General features: G+C 41.8%; 1 protein-coding gene across 1 annotated transcript in view; it reads left to right on the forward strand.

Annotated features, from left to right (window-relative positions):
- Positions 1-6052, forward strand: part of LOC119487935 (cadherin-2-like) — a 111910-nt gene extending 105858 nt beyond the window's left edge. The window contains exons 16-17 of the mRNA XM_037769016.1: positions 858-3562; positions 4306-6052. Coding sequence (XP_037624944.1) covers positions 858-1064 — 207 coding nt within the window. The 3' untranslated portion in view covers positions 1065-3562; positions 4306-6052. The remainder of the gene's footprint in view (positions 1-857; positions 3563-4305) is intronic.
- Positions 6053-17216: the final 11164 nt, after the last annotated feature.

The raw sequence follows: 17216 nt of genomic DNA on the forward strand, positions 1-17216 counted from the left end.
ATAGTTTGAATCCCAGTTCTTTGAGAGCTGTGCTCCTTTCATCTGGTCTGAATGGGTCAACAAGGGGTCATCAGACGGGGTCTCGGGGGTTTAACATGGGTCTGGCACGGCTCTGCTTTGTAATAAAAGCATGTACACAGGTTTCTATAACATCCGGAGCTCTACGTATAGCGTTACTATAGAGAGAATATGATAGGATTACTGTAATCCTGCTGTAGATATGGTCAGAGTCTTCTCTCAGTCTCATAGATACTCTGGAGGGCGGGGGGGGGGGGGGGCTAAAAGCTCTGGTGCGAACAGGGCGGTGTCCGTGTTTAATGAACTGTAAAGGTCTGCTCCGCAAATATTTCCCATCATGCCCTCTGGTTTAAGAAGTGATGAGAATGGAACTCTTGAGGATTAACCTGTGACATGGTGAATGTGCATGCTCTTTACACACACACAGAGGTTTTATCAATAAGGCTGGAGATATTATACTCGCCTTATACTACGCGTTCATGTGCGTGTGTCACAGTTTGGAACGTTGAACATAAACCCGTGGTTGGTTTATCTCCAGTCACCAGCAGGCTGTAGTGCAGTGATTGGTGATGTGTAGTCACCAGCAGGTTGTAGTACAGTGAGTGGTGATGTGTAGTCACCAGCAGGCTGTAGTACAGTGAGTGGTGATGTGTAGTCACCAGCAGGCTGTAGTACAGTGAGTGGTGATGTGTAGTCACCAGCAGCAGGCTGTAGTACAGTGATTGGTGATGTGTAGTCACCAGCAGGCTGTAGTACAGTGAGTGGTGATGTGTAGTCACATGTGTAGTACAGTGAGAATTCTCGTTGCTCATCTTACCGTCTCCATTTCTTCCCTCCAGGGCCTGAAGGCAGCAGACAACGACCCCACCGCCCCCCCCTACGACTCCCTGCTGGTGTTCGACTACGAGGGCAGCGGCTCCACCGCCGGCTCCCTCAGCTCCCTGCACTCCTCCTCAAGCTGCGGCGACCAGGACTATGACTACCTCGGCGACTGGGGGCCGCGCTTCCGCAAGCTGGCCGACCTGTACGGCGGAGGGGACGATTAACCCCCCTCCCCCCACCACCACCTGCACCTGCAACAACCACCCTCCCCACCCCACCCTTGCTCCAAGCGCTCAGGTGGGGTGGGCAGAGTTAAAGGAAAAGAGGATGTGGGGTAAAAACGGGGTACGGATTACCAGGACAGCTTGTAAAGAGACTCGCCGCCCCCTCGACGACGGGCGATGACTCTAGGGACCATTCGGACTCCTGGCCTAGCAGTTCAGGCTAAAGGACATGACTATCTGAGCGTTAGCCCCGATGCTAACAGACGTGAGCAGCCGGAACAGTGCGCTCAGAGGGGATGTTGTCTCTATGACGATTAAGAGCTACAACAGCCATGCTACAGACGCTCATTTACACTTGAATCTCACAGTACAGGAGCACTGGGGTCAAACGTGCCTTTTTGTACATTCTTTTGATTGTTCAGTCTTGATTCTATGCGTTGCTTTAAAGCTCCTCGCTGTTTTGCAACGGCAACCGGAGGAGCACTTCGCCATGATAAGTGTGTGTGTGTATGTGTGTGTATGTGTGTGTGTGTGTGTGTGTGTGTGTGTGTGTGTGTGTGTGGATTCCACCTCGTTACCTGTATGTGTGTGTGAGAGAGTGTGCGTGAGTCATTTCCACAGAGACACACTGGATGGACACTATAAAAGGGCAAAGCCTATTATGAGACGCCTTGGATGATCCTACCAGCAAAAACATGGCTCTACTGTACGGCTCTGGGTGTTAACGCTTTTCTTTTTTCCTTCTGATTCATTCAGAAAATCCCAACTACAACTCCTGACAGCTGACAGTGTGTAGATCTTAATCAATCACACAGGTTAGCAGAATCAAATATACATATTTAGGGCCCGGGAATTTGGGTCTCGGGCTTGAGTGTTGCAAAATGGCTCGCTAGCGCCCCTCTAGAAAGTTAGAAAAATTGAGCCCCTCGCTCCGGTTTCACCTACATGTGTGCAATTTGGCAGACAGATGTAACATGTGGAGACACAGAAAAAAAGCCTCTTGGAGGTATGCCCAAAACTCAACAGGAAGTTAGCAATTTTGAATTTAATGTGCGATTTTCGCCCATTTTTAGCGTATTATTGGCCGTGTACTTTAAAGAACTCCTCCTACAGATTTAATCAGATCGACTTGAAATTTGGTCAGGACCATCTTAAGACCTTAAGGACAAAAGTTATTCAAATAGTGACTTTTCACTGAACGACCTGACCGTGGCGTGGCGGCCATTTTGAGCCATTCGCCATGAAACAGGACGTTTTTGTAACTCCACTGTACATAGTCCAATTTGCCCCAAATTTCTCAGGCATGATAAAGGTCCGGTCCTGATGACATGTACATGCAAAAATATACTCATAGCCCCACCCCCTTTCATAACTCATGAACTGTTTGTCGTAGAGTCTTGTGGCAGGCGTCATTGCACTCAGCAGAGAGTTCCTGTTTCATTGTGCCTGGCCGCATCGATCGGTGTCCCGCCAGTACCCCCGACGCATGGGAAGGTGCGAGGGCCCGTTCATTAATTAGTAACAAATTCACTATACTGATCACTAAAGTCTACTCTGACCAGAAGCTGGTGTTATTCCATGTGTGAAGCAGTGGTTCTCCGTGATACGGCAGTATAAACGGCGGGGCTCATTCAGCCACGGTATTAGCCACAGTATTATTTTTTGCTCCGTGATCACATGTTTTTTTCATTTCCTTTCTGCGCTCCTCATACTGATTTTTCCCTGCAAAGTCTGATCATTCACATCACATCACAGCTTTTGACTGAACTGCGATAAAGAATGGCTGTCTCTCCCCCCCCGGCTTTGTACACTCTGAGATAATCAAGGACATTTAGTGCCACATCGGATTTAAATAACTTGAATGGCGGCTCGTACGAGCAGAAAATGCTATTTTGTAGTGCAGTTTAAATATTGCGGTTATGTCCTTGCTGCGTTTTCACAAATTGGACCTTTAAATGGGATGTAGTTTAGCTGATTTGCAGGATGACAAAATAACGAAGCAAAGTGGCGAAAGACACAGTGGTGAAATATGATTTTCATTTATATGTCTGTGCAGATGAAAGGAAATGGAAAACAGAGAATAAAGGCACAGAAAACAAAATCTAAAAAAACCCCATCTGAAGCACTTTTGGTTGCAGAGCAACAGTAAATCTACGAACTGACAAATACAGTAGTATTGTAATGAAATGAGTTTGTATTTACAGATGAATCTGTATGTTTGATAAACAGACCAATCCTCTGTGACGTGTGGGTCTGCAGCAGAACAGCACAAAGGTGGAAGACCTGGAAGATCAACCAAATTGCTCAGTCTATTTCTGCTAATACTTCTATTACTTCAAATAGAAATGTGACTTTCAGGAATTCAGTTGATGTAACTTCACTAATTTTTAGGGCTTGTCAATCAATTCAAATATTTAATCAGGATTAACCACATGATTGTTCATTGTTAATCGCAATAAATCGCAAATGAATCGCACATTTTTTTATCTCTTCAAAATGTACCTTAAAGGGAGATTTGTCAAGCATTTAATGGGAGAGGACAAATATGCTGCTCTATACAAATGTATGTTTCTATTAATTATTGGAAATAAATTAACAACGCAAAACAATGACAGATATTGTCCAGAAACCCTCACAGGTGCTGCATTTAGTATGAAAAATATGCTCAAATCATAACATGGCAAACTGCAGCCCAACAGGCAACAACAGCTGTCAGTGTGTCAGTGTGCTGACTTGACTATGACTTGCCCCAAACGTCATGTGATTATCATAAAGTGGGCATGTCTGTAAAGGGGAGACTCGTGGGTACCCATAGAACCCATTTACATTCACATATCTGGAGGTCAGAGGTCAAGGGACCCTTTTGAAAATGGACATGTCAGTTTTTCCTCAGCAAAATGTAGTGTAAGTTTGGAACGTTATTTAACCTCCTTCACTACAAGCTAGTACGACATGGTTGGTACCGATAGGTTCATCAGGTTTCATATATATATGATACCAGTATCTTCACTTTAGATTTAAAGCTGAGCCCCTACAACCTCCAAAATATTTATTAGTGGCCATGCCCGACGGCCCGTCAGATTTTTAAGAGGTTAATTAACAATCACAAGTTGTGTTAACGCGTTCAAGAAATTAGTGGCGGTAAAACAAATTGGCGTTAACTTGTTATTATCGCGTTAACTCTGACAGCCCTACTAATTTTGCTTATTGCAGTGGAGCAGTTGTATATGTTACACCTGAGGAAAAAAACGGCTTATGCATCATGCACACCAAAACACATAGGTAGCCAACACCAGCTGTGTATTTCACTTTATATTTGCCAGGGGAGGGTACCTGTAACAGTACCTGTAACATCTAACATCACAGTACCTGTAACATCCAACATCACAGTACCTGTAACATCCAACATCACAGTACCTGTAACATCTGACATCACAGTACCAGTAACATTCAACATCACAGTACCTGTAACATCCAACATCATAGTTCTACTTTTTGTGCAGTCGGAGCCACTGTTTGCCACCAATCTTTGCATGTAAACTATTAATTAAAAATCAAGTGTTTTTCAAAAATCAATACAGTACCACAAAACTTAATATCGCAATATTTTCTTGCACCCCTAATTATTACCGTACTGGCCCTAATATAAGATGACTCTAATGTTTTTGGAAAGACTCTTTGAAAACAAGAAACACCATCCTATTGGGAACATTTACCCAAAATACTGAAATCTTTCCATTAATGTTTCTAATGTAAGCTTGTTTAATATGCTTGGGTTAAGGTTAGGGTTAGGGTTAGCTTGTTTAATATGCTTGGGTTAGGGTTAAGGTTAATGTTAGGGTTAGCTTGTTTAATATGCTTGGGTTAAGGTTAGGGTTAGGGTTAGGGTTAGCTTGTTTAATATGTGGTCCTGTGTAGTTAACTCTTGCTGCAGGCAGTCTCATGGGACATTCTGTGACAGAGGTGATTCTCGGCCGATCGACCCCCTCAGGTTAACACTGGCTCCGTCAGCACTTTCGCCTTTGTTTGCATTGTTAGCTCTGTTAGCTCTGTTAGCACCGTTATCTACAAGCCGCCGGCTTGGCGTCACCATGTTGAGAGCCGTTGAGAGGCAATAGAAATGCTCCCAATCCCGTGTTTAGCACCTTTAAGGCCACAAACAACCCATAATGCAACCTTTTCTTGGTGTACCAGGCTCACTCTGTTGGAGCGGGTACTTTCAATTAATGATAACATCTGCTACTCTGAATATATCTTATTTCATAGTATACATCCAGAAAAAAATATCATATAACTCGGGGCCAATACAGTACTTGTAGTTGTTACAAACTCGCGTTTTTGAGTTTCCTTTAGTTTCCTATGTATCTTTAAAATCTGACGAGCAAATTGCCATGACGTTTTTGAGGACCTTCAACTCTTTTCAAAGCCCAGCATCATATTCAGGACCAGTGTTACACAGAGGCGAGGCTGTATGAAGAGTTCCTGCTGAGCCACAGCCTCTGACAGTGTTGTCATTAGTTTTTATTAGTGAGAGGCGGACGTTGGTCAAACCCAGAGCTGTACTAAAGAGCTGCATATTTTTGCCAGTTTGGTGTTCCAAAGCTCGTGAGAAGACATGTACAGTAATGCTAGACTTTAGATAGATACCTTCTGTTTTCTTGTTTTGCTTTTATCACAGTGTAACTTATGCAGCTGATTGCTAATAAAGGGAGACATCAGTCCTTGTTTTGTAGCAACGATACTTCTTGATACTCTGCTGTGGTGGATTAAAATACTAAAAAGGCAACGTTTGTTTTTTCTGCTGATGATCTGCCTTAGTGTTCTCTGGTACTCAAACTGGCTACTCACTGTAAACTGAAATATGTACAGATTGTATTTTTCTCTCTTGTTGTTCTTTTGACTGTGGTCTCTGACAATGACATGCTAATATCCTCAATCCTTGTATATGTGTAATTTGGATTACAAATTAAAATGTTTTTGCATGTTTTTATCTTTTCATTATGGGAAAACAGTATTTTTCAGATCTTTTCAACACCAGTCTCTCACACACACACACACACACACACACACACACACACACACACACACACACACACACACACCAACACACAAGGATTTTAAAGCAGCATTAATTGATTAATTGATTGACATGTTAACATATTATAAAGCTGTTATGGCTATCATTTTACCAAACAGCCTAATTTACACATCCAGCTGACACAGAGCATTCATTTGGAGTGGTTATTGTGTCCACTCACATCTGTCTAATAATCACTTTCTTTTAGCTCTGTTTTTGGCCTCCACCAACTCCTGAGGAAAATATCCGTCTCTTTAGCTGCTAAATGCTCTGCTATGTTCACCAGCTGGTCTCCGAATGGGTCAGTCTGCTGTTTGCTGCTGAGCGGCTAGTGTACAGTCGGTTTATCGGAGATCTTTCTCTGAAAACAGCTGCCTGCTGAGATCAGGTTGATGAGAGCTTTGAGAGTGAACCAGGAATACAAGCATCAAGGCAGAGTTCTGATGATTGACCAATCCTAAGTCCCCTTAGTTACTGTTGCTAGGTCGGCCCAAGCTTGACAAAAATAAACATCTTCAACATACTTCAGCGGAGGCACGAAGCATGCAAAGCCATGACTGGGCTCACATGGAATGTGTTTTTGGGATCGCACACTTACAGTTTGAAAGGTCTGAGAAAAGGTGTAAGATGTCCACTGAAGACCATCTATTGGGAACACTACTGAGGCATCCTTTGCAACGCTGTGTCACATCTTGGACCTATAGGTTTCAGCACTGTCAAGGACCTGTTCCAAAGACAGATCAACCTGATGTATAGCAAAATCACTCATCTTATTCACTGGCCAGAACAGAGATCCATGTCAAGCACAATACCACCACACATTAAATGAAATTCTTATTGAACATTCCAAAAAGTTGAAAGCAAGGTAAGTATATAATACGTACACATCAAATGTACAAAAAACACTCTTCTAACATAAAAAACGAATCTGCTTTTGTTAAGAAAACGTTGATTTTTACATTAATTTATTACACGGCGTTGTTGAATACTCGATTCTGATTGGTTAATCACGGCATTCTGTGGTCTGTAATTTCTTTATAGCAGACCATTGCTATGTATAACAGAGCATTGCTACGTATAGCAGACCGTTGCTACGTATAACAGACCGTTGCTACGTATAACAGACCGTTGCTATGCATAGCAGACCGTTGATATGTATAACAGACCGTTGCTATGTATAACAGAGAGTTGCTATGTATAACAGACCGTTGCTATGTATAGCAGACCGTTGCTATGTATAGCAGACCATTAATATGTATGACAGACCGTTGTTATGTATAGCAGAGAGTTGCTATGTATAACAGACCGTTGCTATGTATAGCAGACCGTTACTATGTATAACAGACCGTTGCTATGTATAACAGACTGCTGCTATGTATAACAGATTGTTGCTATGGGCGCAGCCCTGATCTCAGACTCTGGCGGACCGTTTTTGTGTCAAAATATTGATTTCTTCAGTAAGTAGCCATGTAGTAAGCGGGATAATTTACAGCTAGCGGGTCATTGTTGTGAAAGAATCCCCTTGAAGGCGATGACAGATGCTCCGGCTGATGGGCGGTGCTTGGTATTTCTTCAACTGATCTCAACATGGCTGCCGGGTCACAAACTTTCTCATTTTATAGCCAAACAGTACACTACAAGATGATTCTGAGAACATCTCAGGAGAGAAATAGTCATTACAGTAACAGAATATTGATTCATATTTGATCGTCGCTGCCTAGTTTGACCGTTTGGTCAGAGTTTATGAGTGATTAACAGCTGCTCAGAGACGGCAGACTCCAGATCAGCTCTGATTGGTTATTTTCCTCCGGTCTGTGAAATCCTGCAGATGCCGTTAGGAGCACTAGAGGACACCGGAGGACACCGGAGGACACAGAGGAACATGATTTATTTCAGATTACCTGTCTCATGTACTACTGTCACGATATGTCACGTTTTATCTTAATCTTATTTGCTCCATTTCTACCCACTGCTGCTTTTATCGATGATCCAAATAGATGGCAATTATTGTTTTTTTATTGTACTATTGTTTTGAGTTCTTCTCTCGTCCCTGTATTCCCCCTTGACTGTCCTAATGATTGTTATTTAAATTTAGGAAATGAATATAAATAATAAAATAAAGTACATAACTTAAAAGAAATCTTTTTGTCAGTGAATTATTTAATAATTCATAGAGATCTTTGGCACATTAAATGATGAATGATACATGAATTAATAGTGAAGTGTCTGGATTTCAACCCAGTGCACAGGTTGCCATTTGTTAACCCTGGTCCAACATGTACTTAATTCAGCCTCAGTTTGAAGGGATTGTGTGAGTCACAGTAATCACCTGGGGCCTCATGTATAAACGGTGCGCATGTACTAAAATGTTGCGTACGCTGTGTTTCACGCTCACGCCGGGATGTATAAAAAACACCGTGACGTGAGAATGTGCGGACCGTGCCGCAAACTCTAGACCAGTCGTGAGAATGTGCGGGCCGTCCTCAAATCTCTGTCATTTGGCAGTGTCAAACTACAAACTACTGAAACTCGCTAAATGTGTAAAAAAAATGTTTCCACTCAACTTATTGAGCTTTATTTATGATGTGGGATAAAAAAAAAAAAAAACACATATTTCTTAACTAGTTTGCGCATAATGTTTAACATCAGAGAGGCACAACAAAAACACATTTAAACTAATTTCCCAGAGATGACAAGCCTTAACCACCGTGCCAAAAACAAAATCGCGTGCTGCACAATGTGGCAAACCACTGTGGTGAGCCTGTGCTCCAGGAGCTACAGATGGATGAACCGGACCCTGGCACACCTAACAATGAGCCAAATGCAGCAGCTATACAGCGCCACTTAGATGAGATACACAGAATGTAAAGCAACGAGGTGAGTTGAGACAAACGTTTATTTTTCAACAAGGTCTTTTACTGTATGACTGATCTCACCAAGAACGTCATTCATTCTTTTTAATTCGTTGCATATATATATAGATATATCTAGATATAGATATATCTAGATATATCCTTCATTGTATTGACAATCTCTCTCTGACTCCAGCACAGCGTATAGTATATATTTAGTGAGGACGCGGCCAGACCGGCGCCCCTCAGCAGTCGAGGCTCGGGGCGCAGCTGACTGTGCGCCTTCGGAAGCCTTCGGGAGCCTTCGGGAGCGCACGGTCAACTGCTGTGGAGACACGTTGCGTTTGATACTGATTCCTGATGAAAGACCATCAAATAAAATATGTTTTCTAGCTTCCACCTCAGTAACAAACACTTCAATTTCACACTCTGTGAAATTCTTCTTTTGTGTTCCTTTTCCAGCGTGATTTGCCGTCGTTATTGTTATTTGGACAATAGGTGACAGCATGGGGCGTGTTTATAGTCATTTGCATAGTTATTAATGGGAGGAGACAAGGCGGACCAAGCGGCACATGCAGCTGCGCTCAATTTCACGTTAATTGGGATGTATAAAGGAAAGGTGCGCAGGAACAGGCGTGCGCACGGTTTTATACATGTGAAAATTTCTGTGCGTATGCACTTTTCCAATTTTGTGAGTATGCCATCTTCCAGTGTGAAAGCTGCACAGTCTTTTATACATGAGGCCCCTGGCCCTCTCTCATCCACTGTACTCTACTGCTCTCCTTTCTGCTCTGTCTGAAGTCACTCTTTCTCTGCCCTGACAATGCTAAACATGAATTAGGACAGTGTCAGTGTATCATGTCCGTATGATAACAATGTGTGTATCTTATAATTCTGACAAAACAATGAACACTTTAAATGGCATTTTCTGAGAGAAATTAAATTGTCTTTATTGTGGTTAAAGTTTCAAGGCTGATGTTCTGCGAGTTGACCTCAGGGTCAGACATTCCAGCCATGTGAGGGTTAAAGGTCCCATATCATGCTCATTTTCAGTATCATACTTATATTTTGTGTTTCTACTAGAACATGTTTAATGCTGTAATGTTTAAAAAAAAACTTTATTTTCCTCATACTGTCGGCCTGAATATGCCTGTATTTACCCTCTGTCTTAAACGCTCTGTTTTAGCGCATTTCGACGGAATTGCGACGGATTGCAACAGAATTGCGTTGCTAAGCACCAGCTTGGGTCCATGTGTACTTCCTGTCAGTTGATGACATTCACATACACTACAACCAGGAATAAACTGGGACACATTTAAAATGTTTACATTTAAAACTGTGTAAAGGGTCTTAATATTGTATATTTGTGACATCACAAATGGACAGAAATCCTGACAGCTTGTTTCAAATGCAGAGTTTCTGAATACGGGCTGTGTGGATTCCCTGTGGATTAAGCGTTTCAATACTTTCACAGTATTTATATAGGACTTAAGCCTGCTCTATAATAAAAAAAAAAACATATTATAAAAAAAGTGAGATTTTCATGAGACTTTTAATGTGCCGTGAATACGTCACGGAATATGACACTTTGCTGTAGGGTCCAGGTGATGAGATCTGCATATGTAGCATCACAAACACTTGGAGCTGCACCTGTAAAGACAAACAGGGAGCACGGTGTGGTCATGTTGTATGGTTCTCACAGGCTGATGTCCAATGAGATTACGTTGTCGGTCAAACCTGAGGATAAAAGGGATGCTTTGTTTTCAGGGACATTAAGGTCTCCAGATGTCCCCTCTGTCCACTGGTCAGGTGACTGGTCACTTGCCCACTTAAAGGGACACGTAGAATAAAGCATTCACATGTGACATAACTATCACAGGACACTCCTCCGTTGGGCTTCGCTTTGCAAATCCCCAAACCCTGCTTCCTTGATGTGTGTCTTACACACTTCATCTGAAGTCATTACTGATTTGGGGCACATGGTTGCGCTCAGGCCGAACACATAGAGGTCTCTATTGCATCAACATCATGATCCTTACCCCCACATAATCCCTGGAAGTCTCAGTTGGCTTTTGACTGATGATGATGTGCATCTTCCTTCAATAAGTGTCCTATTTACAGTACATAGTTATCTGTTTGAGTGAAGTGTGGATCACCTTGTGAGCAGAGGTGATGCGCCCTACACCGTGCTGATGCCAAGGCCAACCAGGCTTGATCTTTTGTTTCACTCTCCATCTGGCAAATGTGCTCATCTGTGACATTGTCCAGATAATTAAACCAGGGTTTGGGAACAAATGGTCCTGAATAGAGAGACAGAAGTGCTGATGACTACAGGCAGTTCCTCTGTTGCTGTAAGAATCTCCAACAGCTGCTTCAGGCACAGGTCTCTGAGTCCTCCTCTTCTTCCCTCTAGGTCAGGGGTCAGCAACCTGCGGCTCCGGAGACACATGCGGCTCTTTAGCTCCTCTCCAGTGGCTCCCTGTGGATTTATAAAAATGGAAATGAATAACTGTTTTTTGTTTATATTTTCATTTTAATTTATCATTGTTGTAGGTCTATGGTACGACGGTACGACGGAGTATTAGGGCCACACTGAGGAAAAATGAATAAATCTGAGATTTTGAGGGTAAAGTCATAATATTATAAAGTAGTAATTTTACGTGTTATTTTCTTTTTTTTCTCGTAAAGTTCTGACTTTATTCTCGTAATGTTACAACTTTTTTTTATCCTAAAGTTATGACTTTATTCTCGTAATATTACGACTTTTTATCCTAAAGTTATGACTTTATTTTCGTAATATTACAACTTTTTTTCTTGTAAAGTTATGACTTTATTCTCGTAATATTACGACTTTTTTCTCGTAAAGTTATGACTTTATTCTGGAAATCTCAGATTATTTTTTCCCTCAATGTGGCCCTAATACTCCGTCGTACATTTGCTCTTTGGCCCTCACTGCATTAGACTTATATACTATATACTTAGACTATAAACTGTGTTACCTTCATCACAATGCTCAAATGTTTTGCAGCTCCAGACAGATTTTTTTGTTTTTTTGTTACCTAAAATGGCTCTTTTGATAGTAAAGGTTGCTGACCCCTGCTCTAGCTTGTTCCTTGGATCTTTTGGAACTCAATCTCCTGAAACCTGCATGAAACGCTGGTGTGACCCAGGCGGACAGAGGCTTCCAGTTTGAAATGGACAGCTCCAACAAGTAAACAGGTTTCCCCCAACGCTTAAAGAGAATCACAATCAGCTTTAATGGCCAAGTATGTGTACTCATACAAGGAATTTGCTCTCAATGTACTCACATAGAACAAAAATATGGCTTAAAATAAGGACTGAACACAGGTAGACATAATCATTTGACTACTATGTTCAGATATAAGTATGCATATACCATTGCCATGGCTTCCAGCACCACCGTAAGGAATCTGGGAGTTATCTTTGATCGGGAAATGTCCTTTAACTCCCACATTACAAACTTCAAGGACTGCCTTCTTTCATCTACGTAACGTTGTAAAATGCAGGCACCTCCTGTCTCAAAACGTCTAGATTACTGCAACTCCTTATTATCAGGCTGCTCCAATAAGTGTCTTAAGACTCTCCTGACTCTACTGACAAGAACTAGAAAAACAGATCATATTTCTCCTGTATTAGCTTCTCTGCACTGGCTCCCTGTAAAATCCAGACTAGAATTTAAAATCGTCCTCCTCACCTACAAAGCGCTAAACGTTCATGCCCCATCATATCTTAAAGGTCCCATATTGTAAAAAGTGAGACTTTCATGTCTTTTATATTATAAAGCAGGTTTAAGTGCTGTATAAATACTGTTAAACTATCAAAACGCTCAATATCAGAGAAAATACACAGCCCGTATTCAGAAATTGTGCGTTTGAAAGAAGCCATGGGGATTTCTGTCCATTTGTGATGTCACAAATATACAATATATATAGGCCATTACGCGGTTTTAAACATAAACATTCTAAATGTGTCCCAGTTTATTTCCTGTTGCAGTGGATATAAATAACATCAGCTGACAACGTTTCAGACAGAGGGTGAATACAGGTATATTCAAGCAGACAGTATGAGGAAAATAAATTGTTTTTTGAACATTACAACATGTAAGCATGTTCTAGTAGAAACACAAAATACAAATATGAACCTGAAAATGAGCACAATATGGGACCTTTAAAGAGCTCATAGTACCCTATTACCCCACTAGAGCACTGCACTCCCAGAATGCAGCAGGGTTACTTGAGTCTCCAAAAGTAGAATGGGAGCCAGAGCCTTCAGCGATCAAGCTCCTCTTCTGTGGAACCAGCTCCCAGTTTCAGTCCGGGAGGCAGACACCCTCTCTAGATTTAAGAGCAGGCTTAAGACTTTCCTCTTTGATAATGCTTATAGTTAGGGCTGGCCCAAGGCTGGCTCAGGCATGCTCATGGGGGGGGGGGGTCCCTAAATTATAGATTACAGTCTAGATAGTCTCCGCTCTATATGAAAAGTGCCTTGTGATAACTTCTGTTATGATTTGACGCTATATAAAAATAAATTGAATTGAAGTGAATTGAATATATAAATCCAGCATGGGGGTTCTTCTGTGTGGAGTTAGCGTGGGTTTTCTCCGGGTTCCCAGGTTTCCTCCCACAGTCCAAAGACATGCAGGTTCATTGTTGACTCTAAATGTCCCGTAGGTGTGAATGTGAGCGTGAATGGTTGTCTGTCTCTATGTGTCAGCCCTGTGATAGTCTGGAGACCTGTCTGAACCTTCAGGTTTAAATATGAAGAATAACCTGTATACCCAGTGTCTGAAATTCACTTTTTGACTCACCAGCCAAGGGGACAGGCAGATGAAAAAATCCACCAGCCAAGCATATTTTTTACCGACCGAAATAATAAATTGCTTTTTTTTGTCACGTATACATTTGTTTCAATAGATTTCATTGAGATAAAAAGGTAATATGTTGAATACAAACTTAGAGAAGATGCAAGAGCAGAATTTGAAAACAATTTAAATATGTTGAACATCCATCCATCTGCAACCGCTTATCCCGTTAGGGGTCGCGGGGGGCTGGAGCCGATCCCAGCCGACATTGGGCGAAGGCGGGGTACACCCTGGACAGGTCGCCAGTCCATCACAGGGCTGACACATAGAGACAGACAACCATTCACACTCACATTCACAGCTACGGGCAATTTAGAGTCAACAATTAACCTAACCTGCATGTCTTTGGACTGTGGGAGGAAACCGGAGTACCCGGAGAAAACCTACGCTAACATGCAAACTCCACACAGAAGGGCCCCAAGCCAGATTTGAACCTGCAACCCTCTAGCTGTGAGGCGCCAGTGCTAACCACTGCACCACCGTGCAGCCCATATGTTGAACAATCGTTATCAATTCAAGCCTGAACACGAGGCCTGTCCCCATCAGTCACTTAGACACAGAAACATTAAGATAAGATAAGATAAGATAAGATAGGATAAGATAAGGTAAGATAAGATATTCCTTTATTACTCCCACTGTGGGGGAAATTTGCTGTGTACAGCAGCAAAGGGGATAGTGCAAAAAAGAAAGAAGCATGTTCTAAAGCCTGAAAACAGAGCCATGAGGAGGAGCAGAAGTCTAGTTTTCTCTCAGAACACTTGAATTACAATATGCTGAAAGGTTATTATGGGTGTTTGCCCAATGATGCCAAAAACATTCTGCCTACTGAAGCTTTAACGTGATAACACGTTATTATCGCGTTAACTTTGCCCCGATATTAACACCTTAACACAAATTTGTTTTAACGCCACAAATTTCTTTAACACGTTAACGCACCCTGTGACTTTTAGGTTGTAGCGACTCAGTTTTAAAGCTACAGTTAAGCTACTGGTATCATATATATGAAACTAGAAAACACAAGGAATCTCTGGGTAACAACCAGTCTACGCAAAATTTTGGCGAGGAAAAACTGTCATGTCCATTTTTCAAAGAGGTCCCCCTTGACCTCTGACCTCCAGATATGTGAATGTAAATGGGTTCTATGGGTACCCACGAGTCTCCCCTTTACAGACATGCCCACTTTATGATAATCACATGCAGTTTGGGGGCAAGTCATAGTCAAGTCAGCACACTGACACACTGACAGCTGTTGTTGCCTGTTGGGCTGCAGTTTGCCATGTTATGATTTGAGCATATTGTTTTATGCTAAATGCAGTACCTGTGAGGGTTTCTGGACAATATCTGTCATTGTTTTGTGTTGTTCATTGATTTCCGATAATAAATATATACATACATCTATATAAAGCAGCATATTTGTCCACTCTCATGTTGATAAGGGTATTAAATACTTGACAAATCTCCCTTTAAGGTACATTTGGACAGATAAAAAATGGGCGATTAATTTGCGATTAATCACGATTAAATATTTTAATGGATTGACAGCCCTATAAAATACGTACGGAAGCAACGTAACAGAAGTACGGAAAACATGTTACGTATGCCACTGAAAAAAACACGTCACTATCATAACTTCAAAATAACTCAACAACACTTTAGCACCGGTCTCCCGGTTGAATGTCCTGTTTGTTGGACCCAACCACCTCCTGTCCTTCTACGTCACTAGCTCTGAGCGTAGCATATATACGCAGATGCATTTAAATTGCAGTGCAGACTATATGTTGTATACATGACACACCAAAGGCAAGAATGGCATTGTTATTGCAGTGTCATTCATACACCATTTAGTGCGACCGGGCTGTAAAAACTGACATCTGGGAATGTAGCTGCAGTTCTAAATAAAAAGTCTGAAACACCAGCAGTCAGATGATCAGTCAGGTTGGAAACCTACCCCTAGGTTAGACATAGAGAAAATGAAGGTGAACAAAATGATCGCCACAAACTGTCCATTATAAACATCTATCACAGTTTATAGACCCACTTCCTGCTTCAACTGTTCATGATGGAATATTACAGGTGCACTCAGATGGTACTGACAAATCCTGCCAACAAGAGCGTCAGATCAGAAAACGCTCACATGGAAGGCTATTACAAACTAGGGATGTCACGAGAACCGATACTTCGGTACCAAGTCAATGCAAAATTTAAAAAAAGTGACGGTACATCTTTTTCTACAGTACTGAAGGTACCGTACGATGCCTCTAACGGTCGTTGGTTGTGATGTGACAGTGACGAAAATTTTCCCACCGGTTAATAAACTTGTGACAACACCGGTGTTACCGATTACACCGGACATTTTACAGGAGGGATGACGGTCAACATGTGCAGAGCGCTGACTCTGATCTGTACCGTTGGGTAGCGGTGTTCTGGCCTCTCCGGTAGAGCTTTTGCTGTGGGGCTCCGCTGCGGGGGTCTACCTGCCACTGCTGCTCCGTGCACACCGGCCGTGATGGCTCCATCCACCTCGCGGCGATTATCTCATTAACGTTCTGGTTCCCTTATAGCATTGGGATTAAACGTGAAATATTGCCAAATAAGTGCATTTGCTTTTCACTTCGACAATAAATCCTCTGCCTCCTACTCTGAGCTGACGGACCAGATGCGTTCACGGTCAGTATGTAGTGTCCATCGTCTGACTATCGATTGATAACATGCCACTGATACGCCAAAATGAACTAAATGGGTCAATTATTTGTATTTATTACTTAAAGGCTACATGCCTGTGTTTTTTGTAATGTTCAAATGTTTTTAATAAAAGAGTGCATGTTGAAATACATGGGATTTATTGTTGTTGTTTTTTTTTTTTTTTTTTACTTTGGTATCAAATTGGTATCGAGAATTGTGGAAATTCACTGGTATTGGTATCAACTACTAGATTTCTGGTATCATGACATTGCTATTACAAACATGCAACAATTATAAACAATGTAATCAGTCAGTTTTAAGGGACTTGCTGTGGTCACAATACCTGTGATTATGGGTATTCTTTCAAACATGTCATCATTGTTGTACATGGGCCATTAGATGACACATTACAGCATCCTACCTGTTGTTTCTACAGCTCAGTGTGAAGTAGTATGTCCATTGTGTAGATAGTAGGGCTGGGACGATACACCTACCTCCCGATTCAATACTATCTACTACTATTATCTATATTTATAAGTATTGTGATTCTACAAGTGTTGCGTCTCTAGCTCTCCCGTCAGCTCTGTTCTCTTTATCCATCCATGGTCAGCTCCATCGGGGCCGTTTGAATGCATTTAACATAAATGTCAGTATATGGA

The sequence above is a fragment of the Sebastes umbrosus genome, chromosome 5, assembly GCF_015220745.1.
Source record: "Sebastes umbrosus isolate fSebUmb1 chromosome 5, fSebUmb1.pri, whole genome shotgun sequence".
Classification (NCBI taxonomy): domain Eukaryota; kingdom Metazoa; phylum Chordata; class Actinopteri; order Perciformes; family Sebastidae; genus Sebastes; species Sebastes umbrosus.